Consider the following 19,646-nt stretch of genomic DNA (forward strand, 5'->3'; position numbering starts at 1 on the left):
GTATATCAGAACCATAGAATCATTCTAAAGTATATCAGAACCATAGAATTATTCTAAAGTATATCAGAACCATAGAATCATTCTAAAGTATATCAGAACCATAGAATCATTCTAAAGTATATCAGAACCACAGAATCATTCTAAAGTATATCAGAACCATAGAATCATTCTAAAGTCTATCAGAACCATAGAATCATTCTAAAGTATATCAGAACCATAGAATCATTCTAAAGTATATCAGAACCATATAATCATTCTAAAGTATATCAGAACCATAGAATCATTCTAAAGTATATCAGAACCATAGAATTATTCTAAAGTATATCAGAACCATAGAATCATTCTAAAGTATATCAGAACCATAGAATCATTCTAAAGTATATCAGAACCACAGAATCATTCTAAAGTATATCAGAACCATAGAATCATTCTAAAGTATATCAGAACCATAGAATCATTCTAAAGTATATCAGAACCATAGAATCATTCTAAAGTATATCAGAACCATAGAATCATTCTAAAGTCTATCAGAACCATAGAATCATTCTAAAGTATATCAGAACCATAGAATTATTCTAAAGTATATCAGAACCATAGAATCATTCTAAAGTATATCAGAACCATAGAATCATTCTAAAGTATATCAGAACCACAGAATCATTCTAAAGTATATCAGAACCATAGAATCATTCTAAAGTATATCAGAACCACAGAATCATTCTAAAGTATATCAGAACCATAGAATCATTCTAAAGTACATCAGAACCATAGAATCATTCTAAAGTATATCAGAACCATAGAATCATTCTAAAGTATATCAGAACCATAGAATCATTCTAAAGTATATCAGAACCATAGAATCATTCTAAAGTATATCAGAACCATAGAATCATTCTAAAGTACATCAGAACCATAGAATCATTCTAAAGTATATCAGAACCATAGAATCATTCTAAAGTATATCAGAACCATAGAATCATTCTAAAGTATATCAGAACCATAGAATCATTCTCTCATCGAGAAGAATTTATGAGACCTTTTTTTCTGACTCGAAAAGGCATTTTACCAAAATATTACATTTGGAACACATGGAACAGTTGATGAAAAGGGCCCAGTTATGTACGAAGTCCAAAAGAAAAGAAACAAAATGTATTTTCAATGAAAACAACAACAGAGAAATTAAACGGCAACAAAGAGATCTCATATCCCTTATGCTTTTATTTGTACCAACCAGTTGTTTAATTGTCAACAAATACCCCCCACCTCCCCCACCTCCCCCACATCCAGAGCATCAACGATGTTATATCTCTGATCCAGGCAGCGTGGAGTCTGGAGTCGCCTGAAAGGACCTGGACACGGGGCATCTCACCAGGGGTACGATCATCCCAACGTGCTGGTGGAGATCCAGGAGGCCGGAGGGGGTGATGGGGGTTTGGGAGAGAGGGGCAGAGGGGTGATGGGGGTTTGGGAGAGAGGGGCAGAGGCCAGAGGGGGTGATGGGGGTTTGGGAGAGAGGGGCAGAGGCCAGAGGGGGTGATGGGGGTTTGGGAGAGAGGGGCAGAGGCCAGAGGGGTGATGGGGGTTTGGGAGAGAGGGGCAGAGGCCAGAGGGGGTGATGGGGGTTTGGGAGAGAGGGGCAGAGGGGTGATGGGGGTTTGGGAGAGAGGGGCAGAGGCCAGAGGGGGTGATGGGGGTTTGGGAGAGAGGGGCAGAGGGGTGATGGGGGTTTGGGAGAGAGGGGCAGAGGGGGTGATGGGGGTTTGGGAGAGAGGGGCAGAGGGGTGATGGGGGTTTGGGAGAGAGGGGCAGAGGGGTGATGGGGGTTTGGGAGAGAGGGGCAGAGGCCAGAGGGGTGATGGGGGTTTGGGGCAGAGGGGCAGAGGGGTGATGGGGGTTTGGGAGAGAGGGGCAGAGGCCAGAGGGGGTGATGGGGGTTTGGGGCAGAGGGGCAGAGGGGTGATGGGGGTTTGGGAGAGAGGGGCAGAGGCCAGAGGGAGGGGGGGGGGGCTATAGATGAATGCTTCAGTGATTGGTTGGTTGGGAGGGGGCGGGGGCTATAGATGAATGCTTCAGTGATTGGTTGGTTGGGAGGGGGCGGGGGCTATAGATGAATGCTTCAGTGATTGGTTGGTTGGGAGGGGGCGGGGGCTATAGATGAATGCTTCAGTGATTGGTTGGTTGGGAGGGGGCGGGGGCTATAGATGAATGCTTCAGTGATTGGTTGGTTGGGAGGGGGCGGGGGCTATAGATCAGTGATCGCTGCACAGGAAGGACGTCAGTCTGGGCTCAGAACCGGAGGTGGGACTTGTGTTTGACCATGTATCTGAGGAGGAGGAGGAGGAGGAGGAGGAGGAAGAGGAGGAGGAGGAAGAGGAGGGAGGAGGGGGAAGAGGAGGGAGGGAGGAGGGAGGAGGAGGAGGAGGAGAGAACAGAGTTTTCAATATATAAAAATAAGAGAGATGAATAAATAAAAACAGCATACAATAAATACTACATAATCCATACATCGATCCAAGACTTGGCAGGGCACAGACATCAAACTGGCATCCATAAGTATATACATATTCATAGACACATCGCTCATTATGAAATAATTATTTGTGGCCAAAACATCATTTGGCATCAGACTACATTAACCCTTTCACTGCCACACGACAGAAGGTTAGCCCTTTGCTATCACACGACCGACGGAGATGCTCCATCATTAGCATCATTAGCTCCGCATTTTTGTCGTGTGGCAGTGAAAGGGTTAATGTAGTCTGTAGTCGTGTAGCCACACGACAAAAATGCGGAGCTAATGATGCTAATGATGGAGCATCGCCGTCGGTCGTGTGATAGCAAAGGGCTAACCTTCTGTCGCGTGACAGTGAAAGGGTTAACCGACTGTGTCGTGTGACAGTGAAAGGGTTAACCTTCTGTATCGTGACAGTGAAAGGGCTAACCTTCTGTATCGTGACAGTGAAAGGGCTAACCTTCTGTATCGTGACAGTGAAAGGGCTAACCTTCTGTATCGTGACAGTGAAAGGGTTAACCTTCTGTATCGTGACAGTGAAAGGGCTAACCTTCTGTATCGTGACAGTGAAAGGGCTAACCTTCTGTATCGTGACAGTGAAAGGGTTAACCTTCTGTATCGTGACAGTGAAAGGGTTAACCGGCTGTGTCGTGTGGCAGTGAAAGGGCTAACCTTCTGTATCGTGACAGTGAAAGGGCTAACCTTCTGTATCGTGACAGTGAAAGGGGTTAACCGGCTGTGTCGTGTGGCAGTGAAAGGGTTATTAAGGACGGACACACACACACACCTGTCCAGAGTCTCCCAGAAGCGCAGGAAGACGGGCCGGTCCAGGTGGCGCTTGTGGTGGCTCAGCTCCAACACGGTCACGTCCCACTTGTGCACGTTGGGGTCCATGTTGGCCTCGTCATACTTCAGGTGGAAGGCTCGGACTGCACGGGTCACATGATGCACACGGGTCACATGATGCACACGGGTCACATGATGCACACGGGTCACATGATGCACACGGGTCACATGATGCACACGTGGAGAAACAGTTGACCTTCTACGTGTTTCAACAAAAGTTCAGAAAACAAAATCTGTGACCGCACCCACACAGCCACACCCACACACCCACACAGCCACACCCACACACCCACACAGCCACACCCACACACCCACACAGCCACACCCACACAGCCACACCCACACAGCCACACCAGACACACCCACACAGACACACCCACACAGCCACACCAGACACACCCACACAGACACACCCACACAGACACACAGCCACACCCACACAGCCACACAGCCACACCCACACAGCCACACCAGACACCCCCACACAGCCACACCAGACACACCCACACCAGACACCCCCACACAGCCACACCCACACACCCACACAGCCACACCCACACCAGACACACCCACACAGCCACACCAGACACACCCACACAGCCACACCCACACAGCCACACCCACACAGCCACACCCACACAGCCACACCCACACAGCCACACCCACACAGCCACACAGCCACACCCACACAGCCACACCCACACACCCACACAGCCACACCCACACACCCACGCAGCCACACCAGACACACCCATTATAGGGTTAGTTATTATAGGGTTAGTTACTATAGGGTTAGTTACTATAGGGTTGGTTATTATAGGGTTGGTTATTATAGGGTTAGTTATTATAGGGTTAGTTATTATAGGGTTAGTTACTATAGGGTTAGTTATTATAGGGTTAGTTACTATAGGGTTAGTTACTATAGGGTTGGTTATTATAGGGTTGGTTATTATAGGGTTAGTTATTATAGGGTTAGTTATTATAGGGTTAGTTACTATAGGGTTAGTTATTATAGGGTTAGTTATTATAGGGTTAGTTATTATAGGGTTAGTTACTATAGGGTTAGTTATTATAGGGTTAGTTATTATAGGGTTAGTTATTATAGGGTTAGTTATTATAGGGTTAGTTACTATAGGGTTAGTTATTATAGGGTTAGTTACTATAGGGTTGGTTATTATAGGGTTAGTTACTATAGGGTTGGTTATTATAGGGTTAGTTATTATAGGGTTAGTTATTATAGGGTTGGTTATTATAGGGTTAGTTATTATAGGGTTGGTTATTATAGGGTTAGTTATTATAGGGTTAGTTATTATAGGGTTAGTTACTATAGGGTTGGTTATTATAGGGTTAGTTATTATAGGGTTAGTTATTATAGGGTTAGTTATTATAGGGTTAGTTATTATAGGGTTAGTTACTATAGGGTTAGTTACTATAGGGTTAGTTATTATAGGGTTAGTTATTATAGGGTTAGTTATTATAGGGTTAGTTACTATAGGGTTAGTTACTATAGGGTTAGTTATTATAGGGTTAGTTACTATAGGGTTAGTTATTATAGGGTTAGTTATTATAGGGTTAGTTACTATAGGGTTAGTTATTATAGGGTTAGTTACTATAGGGTTAGTTATTATAGGGTTGGTTATTATAGGGTTAGTTACTATAGGGTTAGTTACTATAGGGTTAGTTATTATAGGGTTAGTTATTATAGGGTTAGTTATTATAGGGTTATCCCTTTAATGTCCAGCGAAACTCACTTTTGGCAAAGATGTCGACGGGAGAGCCATCAGGAAGCAGCCACGGCCAGCCCTTGAACTGCCAGGCGGGACCCTGAACAAACACAGCCACCACACGGTCCCTGGAGAGAGACACACTCAGGTTAACCCTAACACAGCCACCACATGGTCCCTGGAGAGAGACACACTCAGGTTAACCCTAACACAGCCACCACACGGTCCCTGGGGAGAGACACACTCAGGTTAACCCTAACACAGCCACATTGTTAGGGTTAGGGTTGGGGTTAGGGTGTGTGTTAGGGTTGGGGTTAGGGTACGCACCAGTCCTGGGGGGCCAGCTTGAGGGGCTGGTCGATGACTCGATAGGGCACGGTCACACTGATGGTCGCCCCGCCAGGCTGGACCTGGTCCTTGCGCCTCTGGAGCAGAACCTCGTTGTCACGCTGGATCCCCTGCTTCTTCTTCTCCTCGGAGGTAATGAACCTGGGGAAGGGGGGGGGGGGGGGGAGAGAGGAGCGAGAGAGAGAGGGAGAGAGAGAGGAGCGAGAGAGAGAGAGAGAGAGAGAGGAGCGAGAGAGAGAGAGAGAGAGAGAGAGAGAGAGAGAGAGAGAGAGAGAGAAGCGAGAGAGAGAGAGGGAGAGAGAGAGGGAGAGAGAGAGAGAGAGAGAGAGAGAGAGAGAGAGAGGGAGAGAGAGAGAGAGAGAGAGAGGAGCGAGAGAGAGAGAGGAGCGAGAGAGAGAGAGAGAGAGAGAGAGAGAGGAGCGAGAGAGAGAGTGAGTAGGTAGGTACCGCTATAGAACCGCAGCAATGTGCACTATGTCAAGACTCAACAGCACTGAACCAGAAAAAGTATTTAGGAGCAATTCTTTTGCATGATTAAAAAACGATGGTTCGAACGACCGTTCTAAAAACCCTGGCGAATGTTAGAATCTCAAAAACAGGCTTGGGGACAGCTGGCAGGCTGGCAGGGTGTGGGACAGCTGTAGTGCCATGTGGGTCAGGCTGGCAGGGTGTGGGGACAGCTGTAGTGCCATGTGGGTCAGGCTGGCAGGGTGTGGGGACAGCTCTAGTGCCATGTGGGTTAGGCTGGCAGGGTGTGAGGACAGCTGTAGTGCCATGTGGGTTAGGCTGGCAGGGTGTGGGGACAGCTGTAGTGCCATGTGGGTTAGGCTGGCAGGGTGTGGGGACAGCTCTAGTGCCATGTGGGTCAGGCTGGCAGGGTGTGGGGACAGCTCTAGTGCCATGTGGGTCAGGCTGGCAGGGTGTGGCATTGGCAAGTCTTAGGAGAACTGTTACATCCCAATGTATATATTCCCCAGTGTGTGTCTCCATGTGTGTGTGTTCTCCATTTTGTTTCCTCCCTCCAGCCATTGTTCCCTTCCCCATTGGTCCCTGCCAGGCCAATCCTTCCATTATTGCAACACAGCAGTGATTGGTGGTTGGCTTTCCAGACTCTAACACTCAATCCACACCCCCCAATCATGGATCACCCCACACCTGTTAAAACATGGCTTTCTCCCTTCAGTCTTTCTCTCTCTCTGGCATGAGGCCTAGTGTTATTTTGTGGCATTGTACTTTGATAATATCCCTTTTTGTTTATAGGCCTTTGTAATAGTGAAAGTGCCTTTGTGATTGTATGGCCGCAGAGAGAGCATTGTTACCTATAGATTGTTTTGTTATGTTTCCATTTTGTTGTATGTATCATTAATGTGTTTTTCTCCTCCTTTCTCAGGAAGCACAGATGGGGTGAGCTGCCATTTCCTTTGGATATTGTTTTCTCCTGTTTTGGTTAGGTAAGAGTAGTTTAGGTAATGTAATTTCTTTTACCATAGATTAGATTGGGTTTATTTGGAGTATAGTGGTGTTTGTTTGTTGTTTTGGCCTGGGCTCACCCCTGAGCTACATGTGCTTCCTTTGCATTTACCAATAAATATCATTGTTGTTTACAAACGTGGTCCATCTTTTCTGTCAACCAAATGTTATGTTACAGCCCTTTACCCTTAGACACACAGGGGTCGTAACATAAATGGGGGCTCTGCCTGGATTTTGTAACCCGTGTTCAATTGTTGGTTGATGGATTTGGTGAACTGTGTTTGTTTACACTTAATATAATAATATATAATAATAATTTAGGACCTGCTCCGAGGTCATCATTTGGCACACATGCGAACCATGCATACAATGCGTATCTGCGATTAACCCATCCCGTCGTTGTATAGTTATTAATTACTTTGTGTAAAAATGGCATTTGTGTAAGAAAAAATAATGGCAGTTAGTACTTTTGATCTGGGGAAATTCTTGAGCAATCCTACTTGGGAAGCGCTAGATAGCTGCCGCAAGGCAGACTTAGTGGAGATTGCCACACATTTTCAACTCTCGGTTCAACAAAAGCATCTTAAGCAGGATATCAGGTGTCTTGTGGTAGATAAGCTGTTGGAGCAGGGGACGCTTGTTTTACCTGCGGTCTCTGATGAACATGCAAGTCCTCCTGGTGAACCTACAGAAGCACCGCCCTCTGGGGAGCAAGCCCATGGTGCTGAAAAGGCAGGTGTGAACGTCACATTGCCACATTTTCACTTGACCTCTCCTGTGTCAACTGGGTCTCGAGAAGGGGCCCAGGTCAAGGTTAGAATAGCACGTCTCCAGATGGAGGCTCAGGAGAAGGCACAAGCACGTGAGGCGGAGTATCGGCTTCGTAGAATGGAGCTTGACGCAGAAAATGAAAGGGCTGTTAACATTCGTAGGTTGGAGCTTGAGCATGAAGTGGAAAAAGAGCTCAGACTGCGGAGGTTGGAGCTGGAAGTCCTAAGGAGTGAATCCAACTATGCTACACCGACTCCTCCACAAGGCCCGGGTATGTCCTCCTCCACAGCTTATTCATCACACACTTTTGATATAAGTAAACACATTGCTTTGGTGCCTCCGTTCCGAGAGACAGAAGTTGATACTTATTTTAATGTGTTTGAGCGTATTGCTGCTTCATTGCGCTGGCCAAGAGAGGTCTGGCCTTTGTTGCTTCAATGCAAATTGACTGGTAAAGCCCAAGAGGTTTGTTCAACACTTTCCCTAGAAGATAGTCTATTGTATGATACTGTGAAGGCTGCCATCCTTCGTGCATATGAGCTTGTGCCCGAAGCTTATAGGCAGAGGTTTCGCAGTCACAAGAGAGCTGTCAACCAGACCTTTGTAGAGTTTGCTAGAGAGAAGGGAACTCTCTTTGATAAATGGTGTGCAGCAAGCAAGGCCTCAGATCTTAACTCTCTCAGAGAACTCATTCTATTAGAAGAGTTTAAGAATCGTTTGCCAGAGCGTATTGTAATTTACCTGAGTGAGCAGAAAGTGTCCACTCTGCAGCAAGCTGCTGTATTAGCTGATGAGTTTGCGCTAACCCATAAAACTGTGTTTGTAGATAGGCGTGACTCGTTTCTCCCCCATGATTTCTCTCAGAGACCTTCTGTCCCCAACCATTCAGAATTCACACACCCCCGACCAAGAATGTCACCTCCACGCTCAAAAGAGGAGCGGACATGTTACTACTGTCATAAATCTGGTCATGTTATTTCTGACTGTTTAACATTGAAACGTAAGCAGCAACCGTCCTCTCAGAACTTTAGACAACCCAAAGGGGTTGGTCTGATTAAAATGGCACCTGATTCCGATCAACAGGTGCACAATGATCAGGATGTTCTCGATCCTTGTTTCAGGCCATTTACTTCCAAGGGTTTAGTTTCCTTGACAGGGGATCCAAAAGATCAGTGTACAGTTCAGATCTTACGAGATACTGGAGCCTCACAATCCTTTATCCTCTCTGATGTACTACCTCTGTCTGAGAAATCTTCCTGTGGTTCTAGTGTCCTAGTTCAAGGTATTGAGATGGGTTTCGTGCCAGCCCCGTTACACTGTATTCATGTACAATCTGATTTGGTCACTGGTTTCTTTAAAATAGGGGTGAGACCTTCCTTGCCAGTTAAAGGCATTTCCTTTATCATGGGAAATGATTTAGCTGGAGGACAGGTGAACGCTGTGCTGGAAGTGTTGGATCACCCAGACACAGATTCTCTGCCTGATGACTTGTCACAGAACTTCCCTGAAGTTTTTTCTGCAAGTGTTGTCACTCGGGCTCAATTGAAAAAGAGAGGTGATGAAATTAATTTGTCTGACTCTGTTTTTGCTTCAGCTTTTGTCAGGGAGGAGTTGCTGGCTCCAACTTCTGATACCGCTGACAAACCACCGACTCATAGTAAGGTACCCCCACAGACAACTGTAACTAGTTCCGACGCATTGAAGTTACCCGTTACTCGTGAAATGCTAATTACTGCCCAGAAGGCTGACCCTTCTCTTGCAAAATGTTTCTCTTCTCTTGAAACAGAACAGAGGAGAGAGTTGCATTCTTATTTTGTGGATGAAGGAGTTTTGCTGCGTACCTGGAGGTCCCATGGTACTAGACTGGCAGAGCATGCACAATCGGAGATAGGGCTACCAGATCAGGTACCAGACTGGAGCACTGTTTATCATATTGTTGTCCCTGCAGTTTATCGTCAGCATGTACTGTTCTTGGCCCATGACCACCCTTGGTCTGGACACTTGGGAGTCACTAAAACATACAACAGAATACTTCAACATTTCTTTTGGCCCGGTTTGAAGTCCGATGTAGCACAGTACTGTCGTACCTGTAGTACTTGTCAGATCACCGGAAAGCCAAACCAGGTAATTCCACCTGCTCCCCTCTGTCCTATACCAGCGGTCGGTGAACCATTTGAACATGTCATAGTTGACTGTGTTGGTCCGTTGCCAAGGACCAAAGCCGGCAATCAGTTTTTGTTGACAATAATGTGTACCGCCACCCGTTTCCCTGAGGCTATCCCTCTTCGCAGAATTACAGCGCCTGTAATAATTAAGGCTTTGACGAAGTTCTTCTCCACGTTTGGACTGCCTAAGGTAGTACAAACGGACCAAGGCACCAACTTCCTGTCTAGGTTATTTGAGCAAGTGTTACAGTCCCTGGGTATCCGACATATAGTGTCCAGTGCCTACCACCCTGAAACTCAGGGGGCTCTAGAACGTTGGCATCAGACCTTAAAGTCCATGCTGCGTAAATATTGCTTAGACACAGAGAAAGATTGGGATGAGGGTGTCCCCCTTGTTCTATTTGCTGCGCGAGAGACCATACAGGAGTCTCTTGGTTTCAGTCCTGCTGAGCTCGTTTTTGGGCACACTGTTAGAGGACCTCTGAAAGTTCTTAAAGAACGGTTCATGTCAAAGGGTGCCAGCACACCCACTAATGTGCTAGATTTTGTTAGCCAGTTTCGAGAGCGACTGCATCAGGCGTGCTCTCTCGCAAAAGAAGCGCTCTCTTCTTCCCAGAGAACTATGAAACGGCACTATGACGAGAAAGCTGTTTCTCGATCTTTCCAGCCAGGTGATAAGGTTCTAGTCCTGTTACCTATCCTTGGTTCTGCTCTTTCCGCTCGTTTTTCCGGACCGTATGCAATAGACAAGAAGATAAGTGATACAGACTATGTGGTTCGCACCCCTGATCGTAAACGTCACTCTCGTGTTTGCCACATCAATATGCTTAAACCATATTTTTCCAGAGATAGTGTGCAGGTGAAGACCTCAGACCAGACAGCCGGACTGGCCGTCTCTGCTGTTGCCTCAACTCCAATAGTTCCGGACTCTCCTGACGTTAGTGGTGAGGACGTAGATGGCTTGGAGTTGCGCAATGCAGCCCATCAGGGTGCTAGATTGTCCAACACTGAGATGTTATTGAACCTGCCCACTCACTTAGCACACTTACCTGAGGAGCAGCGAGAGGACATCACAAATTTGATTCAGGCCTACATGGCTCTGTTTGGTGATGTTCCCTCCTGTACTTCTGTATTGGCCCATGATATTAAAGTTAACAATGCTGTGCCTATCAAGCAACATGCATACCGTGTTAACATCACCAAGAGGGCCATGATGCAACAGGAGGTTGACTATTTGTTAAAGCATGGTTTAGCCAAGCCAAGTTGCAGTCCCTGGAGTTCACCTTGCTTGTTAGCTCCCAAATCGGATGGAACTCCTAGATTTTGTACTGATTTCCGAAAGGTAAATGCTGTCACCGTGCCTGATTCCTTCCCACTGCCCCGCATGGAAGATTGTATTGACAACCTTGGATCTGCCACCTATGTTAGCAAACTAGATTTGTTAAAGGGTTACTGGCAGGTCCCTTTGACCCCCCGTGCCTCGGAAATCTCTGCGTTTGTTACTCCTGACAATTTTTTGCAATATACTGTAATGCCTTTTGGAATGCGTAATGCCCCGGCCACTTTCCAGCGACTGGTGACCCTAGTCCTGGCTGGTGTTCCAAATTGTAATGCCTATCTCGATGACCTGGTTGTCTATTCGACCAACTGGCGTGACCACATGACAACCTTGCAAACTGTCTTTGACCGCTTAGCTGGAGCCTCCCTGACCCTTAACCTTGCCAAGTGTGAGTTCGGCAAGGCTACGGTTACCTATCTTGGTAAGCAGGTAGGACAAGGCCAAGTGCGTCCGGTGGATGCAAAAATATCTGCAATCACAACTTTTCCAGTGCCTACTACTAGGCGGGAATTGCGTAGATTCCTTGGGATGGCTGGGTATTACCGTGGTTTTTGCCGGAACTTTTCTTCTGTCGTCTCTTCTCTCACTAGCCTGTGTAGCCCGTCCAAACCATTCATTTGGACAGCTGATTGTCAAAATGCATTTGATAGTGTTAAAGCTCTCTTATGCAGTTCCCCTGTTCTCTCTGCTCCGTTCCAGCTGGAGGTGGATGCCAGCGGGGTGGGAGCTGGAGGGGTGTTATTACAGGAAGATCACGATGGTGTCAGTCACCCGGTTTGTTATTTCTCCCGGAAATTTAACAAACATCAACTAAACTATTCCACTATTGAAAAGGAGACTTTGGCTATGTTGTATGCGTTGCAATATTTTGAGGTGTATGTCGGTTCGAGCGTATTACCAGTGGTAGTATACACCGACCACAACCCATTGGTTTTTCTGTCGCGGATGTACAACCACAATCAGCGCCTCATGCGTTGGGCGCTCATAGTGCAAAATTATAACCTCAGCATAAAGCATAAGAAGGGGTCTGATAATGTGTTGGCGGATGCTCTGTCTCGTAGTTGAAATCTCTGTTGCTGTCGACTCGTTCTACTGTATATTGCTGTCGACTTGTTCTATTTTGCTGTCGACTCGTTCTACTGTATATTGCTGTCGACTTGATCTATTTTTTCTGTCTACTCGGTCTATGTTGCTGTGGACTCGTTTTATGTTGCTGCTAGTTTTTTCATAGCTCTTTGTTTTGGAGTGCATGTTATCTCGGGGATGTTATCTCGTTGTTAAAAAAAGAAAAAAAAAACATGTTTAGTTGGTAGTTTATGTAGGCATGTTTTTTGTCTTATGTATGGGGGTGTTACATCCCAATGTATATATTCCCCAGTGTGTGTCTCCATGTGTGTGTGTTCTCCATTTTGTTTCCTCCCTCCAGCCATTGTTCCCTTCCCCATTGGTCCCTGCCAGGCCAATCCTTCCATTATTGCAACACAGCAGTGATTGGTGGTTGGCTTTCCAGACTCTAACACTCAATCCACACCCCCCAATCATGGATCACCCCACACCTGTTAAAACATGGCTTTCTCCCTTCAGTCTTTCTCTCTCTCTGGCATGAGGCCTAGTGTTATTTTGTGGCATTGTACTTTGATAATATCCCTTTTTGTTTATAGGCCTTTGTAATAGTGAAAGTGCCTTTGTGATTGTATGGCCGCAGAGAGAGCATTGTTACCTATAGATTGTTTTGTTATGTTTCCATTTTGTTGTATGTATCATTAATGTGTTTTTCTCCTCCTTTCTCAGGAAGCACAGATGGGGTGAGCTGCCATTTCCTTTGGATATTGTTTTCTCCTGTTTTGGTTAGGTAAGAGTAGTTTAGGTAATGTAATTTCTTTTACCATAGATTAGATTGGGTTTATTTGGAGTATAGTGGTGTTTGTTTGTTGTTTTGGCCTGGGCTCACCCCTGAGCTACATGTGCTTCCTTTGCATTTACCAATAAATATCATTGTTGTTTACAAACGTGGTCCATCTTTTCTGTCAACCAAATGTTATGTTACAGCCCTTTACCCTTAGACACACAGGGGTCGTAACAAGAACCCAGCGGGCACAGGTTCCATTCGCTTCAATGAAACATATAGCTTTTGACCGAATGTCGTAATTTTTTTCCCTTTACCACGAATACATAATAATAATAATAATAATAATAAACCATCGCTCGTAGATCCAGACCTGACCTGTAGATCCAGAGACTCATAGTGATCTCAGTTAACAGTAGTGTGCGATACACCGACACTATTAAAAAACGGTCCAATAGTATCGACACTTTTAGAATAATGATGCCGTATTTGTCGAGTTCTCTCTCTCTCCGCATTTCCCTTTTCAAACATTGGCACAGCTTGGCCAATATTTTAATATTTTTACCAAAATTAAACCAGTGAAGTTTAAAGTTAAGACGGTGTGCAGGACTTCTCCCGTTGGACACGGAGATGAAAGACAGACACTTACTTCAGGTCCTGCAGCAGGTCTTTGGCGTTGAGCATGGTGATGAGAGAGGTGGTGGCCGCTGGGATGATGACGATGGGGGTCCGGGACCCTGCAAGAAGACAGAGGTGAGGCACAGACCTAACCCTAACCCTGCAAGCAGACAGAGGTGAGGCACAGACCTAACCCTAACCCTGCAAGCAGACAGAGGTGAGGCACAGACCTAACCCTAACCCTGCAAGCAGACAGAGGTGAGGCACAGACCTAACCCTAACCCTGCAAGCAGACGGAGAGGAGGTAAGACGGACGGACGGACGGACGGACGGACGGACGGACGGACGGACGGACGGACGGACGGACGGACGGACGGACGGACGGACGGACGGACGGACGGACGGACGGACGGACAGACAGACAGACAGACAGACAGACAGACAGACAGACAGACAGACAGACAGACAGACAGACAGACAGACAGACAGACAGACAGACAGACAGACAGACAGACAGACAGACAGACAGACAGACAGACAGACAGACAGACAGACAGACAGACAGACAGACAGACAGACAGACAGACAGACAGACAGACAGACAGACAGACAGACAGACAGACAGACAGACAGACAGACAGACAGACAGACAGACAGACAGACAGACGGTCTGACACAGGCAGTAAGACAGACAGACAGACAGGAACATAGTTGGGTTGCTTTTTCACCGGAGCTCTTTGGTCGCATTAAATAAAATCTTGGCTAGTTTCCTTTTGCCAGTTGGCTTGGTTTTGGGTGTGAAAGGGTTAGGGTTAACCAGTTGGCTTGGTTTTGGGTGTGAAAGGGTTAGGGTTAACCAGTTGGCCTGGTTTTGGGTGTGAAAGGGTTAGGGTTAACCAGTTGGCTTGGTTTTGGGTGTGAAAGGGTTAGGGTTAACCAGTTGGCCTGGTTTTGGGTGTGAAAGGGTTAGGGTTAACCAGTTGGTATGGTTTTGGGTGTGAAAGGGTTAGGGTTAACCAGTTGGCCTGGTTTTGGGTGTGAAAGGGTTAGGGTTAACCAGTTGGCCTGGTTTTGGGTGTGAAAGGGTTAGGGTTAACCAGTTGGCCTGGTTTTGGGTGTGAAAGGGTTAGGGTTAACCAGTTGGCTTGGTTTTGGGTGTGAAAGGGTTAGGGTTAACCAGTTGGCTTGGTTTTGGGTGTGAAAGGGTTAGGGTTAACCAGTTGGCTTGGTTTTGGGTGTGAAAGGGTTAGGGTTAACCAGTTGGCTTGGTTTTGGGTGTGAAAGGGTTAGGGTTAACCAGTTGGCTTGGTTTTGGGTGTGAAAGGGTTAGGGTTAACCAGTTGGCTTGGTTTTGGGTGTGAAAGGGTTAGGGTTAACCAGTTGGCTTGGTTTTGGGTGTGAAAGCTTAAATCCAACCCTGGGTCTTGGGTGTCTTCGGTTGGCTTGCAAGTAGGGATGCTCGATATTGGCTTTTTTTACCGATACCGATATACCGATATTGTCCAACTCCTAATTTCCGATACCGATATCAACCGATACCGATATATGCATGGTTTCCCCCCCCAAAAAACGGAATAATTTCAGGTAATTAACATTACATCTCTTGTTGTGGAATTAACACAACATTATGCATACTTTTGACAATAAATAAAATCTGAATTTGTTCTTACTTGCTTGCCTGGGTAAATAAAGGTTATAGAAATGTAAAAAAAAAAAAAAAATAAGAAACGTTTTTTTTTTTTTTTTAAAGCGATACAGATATTTTCTATATCACATTTGAATGCCAATATCGGCCGATAATATCGGACATCCCTACTTGCAAGTGAACCCTGGTGCAGTTTGTTTGAGGTTTGAAAGCAAACCGGACCAAAGGCAGGAAAGACCTGATAAATCACACATTTAATGAAGCTGATGACCAGGTTTTGTTGACATTTCCAGTCTATTTCAGAATGTGTGATCATAACATTATTACTTTCACAGCTGGTGAGTTAAAAATAACCAAATAATGTTGTGATACTAAACAAATACCTTGCATGATATTCAGGTGACAGTAGTCTAGAAGACCAGAGGTTCCCAAAGTGGGGGTCGCAAGCAGTGGGTCGTGACATGATTTCCAGAATGTATTGATTTCATTTTATTTTATTTAAAAAAATAAAAATAAAAATAAAAAAAATTGTGCAGTCAGGCCACTTAACTTAGAAGCAGGCCAGGCCAGTGTTTCTAGTTGGGGCAACGCGATAGTTGGATAACCTGGGAACAACCAGGAGATCACTGTGACGGAGGGTAACGAACTGGGAACAACCAGGAGATCACTGTGACGGAGGGTAACGAACTGGGAACAACCAGGAGATCACTGTGACGGAGGGTAACAACCAGGAGATCACTGTGACGGAGGGTAACCAACTGGCACAAGTTGGAGAACTCTCTCTCTCTCTCTCACACAAAGGGAGCCGCATGTGATTGGTGGAGGCGGGACCCTTACAAAACAATCTAAATCAGTGTTGCTACTAATCATTGACACATGCTAGCCTGTAATAATCCCCCTCAAAAAAACCTACTTTGCATTTGATATTGAAAATATTGAACTTTTTGTGTTTTCTTTTACAATAATTTGTGATGCCATCACACACACTTGCATTTAAAGGGTTACAATTATACAATTAATTGAATATGTGGTGGTTATGATCAGGGCTGAAGTTGAATAAAAGATTTATGAATGAAAAAGTGGTAAATTATTTCAACATATAATATTTTCATGGCGTTTTTGAAGAGGACAATTTAGTCCCCTAATGGTAAGAGTTCAATGCGACAATACAAAAAACAAAAAATCTATCAAAAGCAGTGTTGTTGCTAATCATTGACATATGCTAGCCTGTTTTTTTTTATTTAACAGTAATTTTTGATGCCATCACAAACACTGGCATTTAAAGGATACAAATTCTAAAATTCCTTCTTTCCTTCTTTGTAACAAAAGTGTTCCTGGTGGGGGACCCCCAGACCCCCCGCTTAAAAAGTGGCCTGACTGGGGCTATATTTCCTGGCCTGAATGATTTTTCCCCTGGCCGAACCAGTCCGAACCTGGTTAAAAGCCTCCATTGCTTATTAGTGCGTGTGCGTTTGAACGTTTGCATGTTTCAACCACCTCCTATAATAGTGGGGGTCACGGCTCTCTGACACCGTTATTTTGGGGGTCGCAGCCTGAAAACTTTGGGAACTCCTGGTCTAGACAGTGGTGCATAATGAATAATTTAATTGAATGTATAATATTTCATAACGTTGTACAAGCCAAGATGGAGATCACATTATTAATTCGTCCACATAATGTCTTGCATTGTAATTAGGGGTGTAAATATTTGACCCCATAACGATTTGATTACGATTCTTCAGGCAACGATTCAATGCATCATGAAATCTCTCCATTTGACCACAATTCGATTCGACTCGACTGTAGGATCGATGCATTGTTACACACCTAATTGTAATGCATGTTTTTTTGATCAATTAAGTTGTTTAGTGTCATGAAAGAGATCAGGCGTTGTATATTGGGGGATATGTGTTGCCAGATTAAATTATTATTCATGTATTTACTCCTGCACATCCCAGTGACCCAGAAGAAACGCCTCGGTGCCCGTGTGCAGACTAAACGTCTCAGTGCCCGTGTGCAGACTAAACGTCTCAGTGCCCGTGTGCAGACTAAACGTCTCAGTGCCCGTGTGCAGACTAAACGTCTCAGTGCCCGTGTGCAGACTAAACGTCTCGGTGCCCGTGTGCAGACTAAACGTCTCAGTGCCCGTGTGCAGACTAAACGCCTCGGTGCCCGTGTGCAGACTAAACGTCTCAGTGCCCGTGTGCAGACTAAACGCCTCGGTGCCCGTGTGCAGACTAAACGTCTCGGTGCCCGTGTGCAGACTAAACGTCTCGGTGCCCGTGTGCAGACTAAACGTCTCGGTGCCCGTGTGCAGACTAAACGTCTCGGTGCCCGTGTGCAGACTAAACGTCTCGGTGCCCGTGTGCAGACTAAACGTCTCGGTGCCCGTGTGCAGACTAAACGTCTCAGTGCCCGTGTGCAGACTAAACGAGACGAGGACACTAGCAAAACCAAAATAATATTCCTGCCAGTTTGAAGCCCCTTTTTTCACAGCATGGCGTTGCCAGGTATGAGATAAAAAAATTATGTCCAATAAAAGGCCAACCTGCGTGATGAACATGGATTTGTTTAGACGGTTCCGTGCGCTCGACAAAAGGCAGTGTGAAAACCAAATTAGGTCTACCGAACTACAGGTGTGAACCTTAACCCCAACCCTTAAGCACAAGGAGGTCAGATAGAGGTCAGACAGACAGACAGAGAAGGTCACAGGTCAGGGATGCCGTGCTGTAAATCAAATGCATTCGATCTCAATATAACCATGTGGTCAGAATGCACGGGGAACAGTGGGTACCTTTCTTCTGATTGGGCGGAGGTCTGGCTTGAGAAACTGGAGAGGGAGAGAAAGAGGGGAAATGCATTCAGACCTTTTTATGTCTCCACACATACAAACCATTGACATGAGAGAGAGAGACACACATTTATTTAGATAACAGGCGATTACCAAAACAGAATATTAGTGTTTAAAATAACAAATACAACAAAGGGGTTTTGTGATTAAGTTCATTCGGTCCGACATGGCTGTTTTCTTCCATGTGATCTCTCCCTCTCCCTCGCTCTCTCGCTCTCCCTTGCTCTCTCTCTCCCTCTCTTGCGTGCTCTCTCTCGCTCTCCCTCTCTTGCTCTCGCTCTCTCTCTCCCCCCCTCTCTCTCTCTTCTCTACAAAGCAACAGAGGCGACACAGCATCTTGCTGGCAGAGTGGAACAGACGTCTGATTCATTGAGCGACACAAAGACTAGGGTTGAGGGCTGAAGGGTTGAGCGATGGGGGGGGGGGGGGGGGGGGTGGCCTCGCTGGTCTCTCCTCTCACCGTCCTCCTGGAGGCGTGAACACTTAAGGCAACCAACTTGCACTTCCGCGTTTCTCTGATTGGCCGAGCGCGCGCATGAGCCGCGACGTGCTCCTCAGAGGCAGGAATACTAAGCTCCCCCTTAAGCTCCAGGAGAGAGGAGAGAGGCTGAAAACCCGCAGTTCTTGCACGACTGATTTGTCTGATGAATACCCCCAAAACATGGAGGTTCCCGAATGCATGGAAGTATTGATTGCGCCGTAACGAATCATTAAAAAAAGATACCGTTAACTGGAATATGTTGTGCCTTTACACATATGTTGGATTATGTAATTGGTTTGTCATGACAAACAAATAAAAAAAATCGCGATTTACCCGGTGGCTACAACAACACACAGTGACTACATGCAAGAAAACGGAATTGTCTAATTAAATTATTTTAAATTTCTCCACGTGGTAAATACACAGGTCACAACATGTTTACAGGAACGTTTTGGAGTTGTATTTGGAGTGTATTTCGTGACTGTTGGGAACTAGGCTAAATGTGTAACCTACTTCCAGTGACTGACGCTACGCTAGGCTAACGGTGCGGGCGTTCCCTAAGCCTAACGCACGCACAGAGACGACACAGGTGGCATCTTCTGGTCTAACTCCAGGGAAGATGTTACATGTTGGAGTGTTCCTTTAAGGTGGTAGTGAGGGTGAGGGTGGTGGTCCTGACCTGGGCGGGGCACTGGCTGCAGGGCGGGGGTCTGGGCCTTCCTGGCAGAGGCCCCCTCCTGAGAAACACAAACACACAGCAAAGTTATTTAAAGATACATCATATATATATATATATATATCATACAATTAGTCTTTTATCCAGTGAGACCAACAGCAACATTGGGTATGGGTACAAGTATCTCTGGTATGTGTGGAGGTACGTGGGAATCAGAAGCCCTAATTCCAAGTTCAGACTAAGAGTTTAAAGCGACTGTGTTTAAAGCCCAGATCAGAGGTGACTGTGTTTAAAGCCCAGATCAGAGGTGACTGTGTTTAAAGCCCAGATCAGAGGTGACTGTGTTTAAAGCCC

General features: G+C 45.8%; 1 protein-coding gene across 1 annotated transcript; it reads right to left on the reverse strand.

Moving 5' to 3' along the window:
• Positions 1 to 933: 933 nt before the first annotated feature.
• Positions 934 to 19,353, reverse strand: LOC311247691 (parafibromin-like; the record flags this gene model as incomplete). The annotated part of the gene is made up of 7 exons (XM_084338700.1): positions 934 to 2,323; positions 3,300 to 3,441; positions 5,110 to 5,210; positions 5,410 to 5,571; positions 13,671 to 13,758; positions 18,079 to 18,114; positions 19,296 to 19,353. Coding segments are annotated over 7 exons (624 nt in total), but the record flags the coding sequence as incomplete, so codon positions are not given.
• Between the last annotated feature and the right edge of the window lie 293 nt (positions 19,354 to 19,646).

The sequence above is a fragment of the Notolepis coatsorum genome, assembly GCF_963971535.1.
Source record: "Notolepis coatsorum genome assembly, contig: SCAFFOLD_263, whole genome shotgun sequence".
Classification (NCBI taxonomy): Eukaryota; Metazoa; Chordata; class Actinopteri; order Aulopiformes; family Paralepididae; genus Notolepis; species Notolepis coatsorum.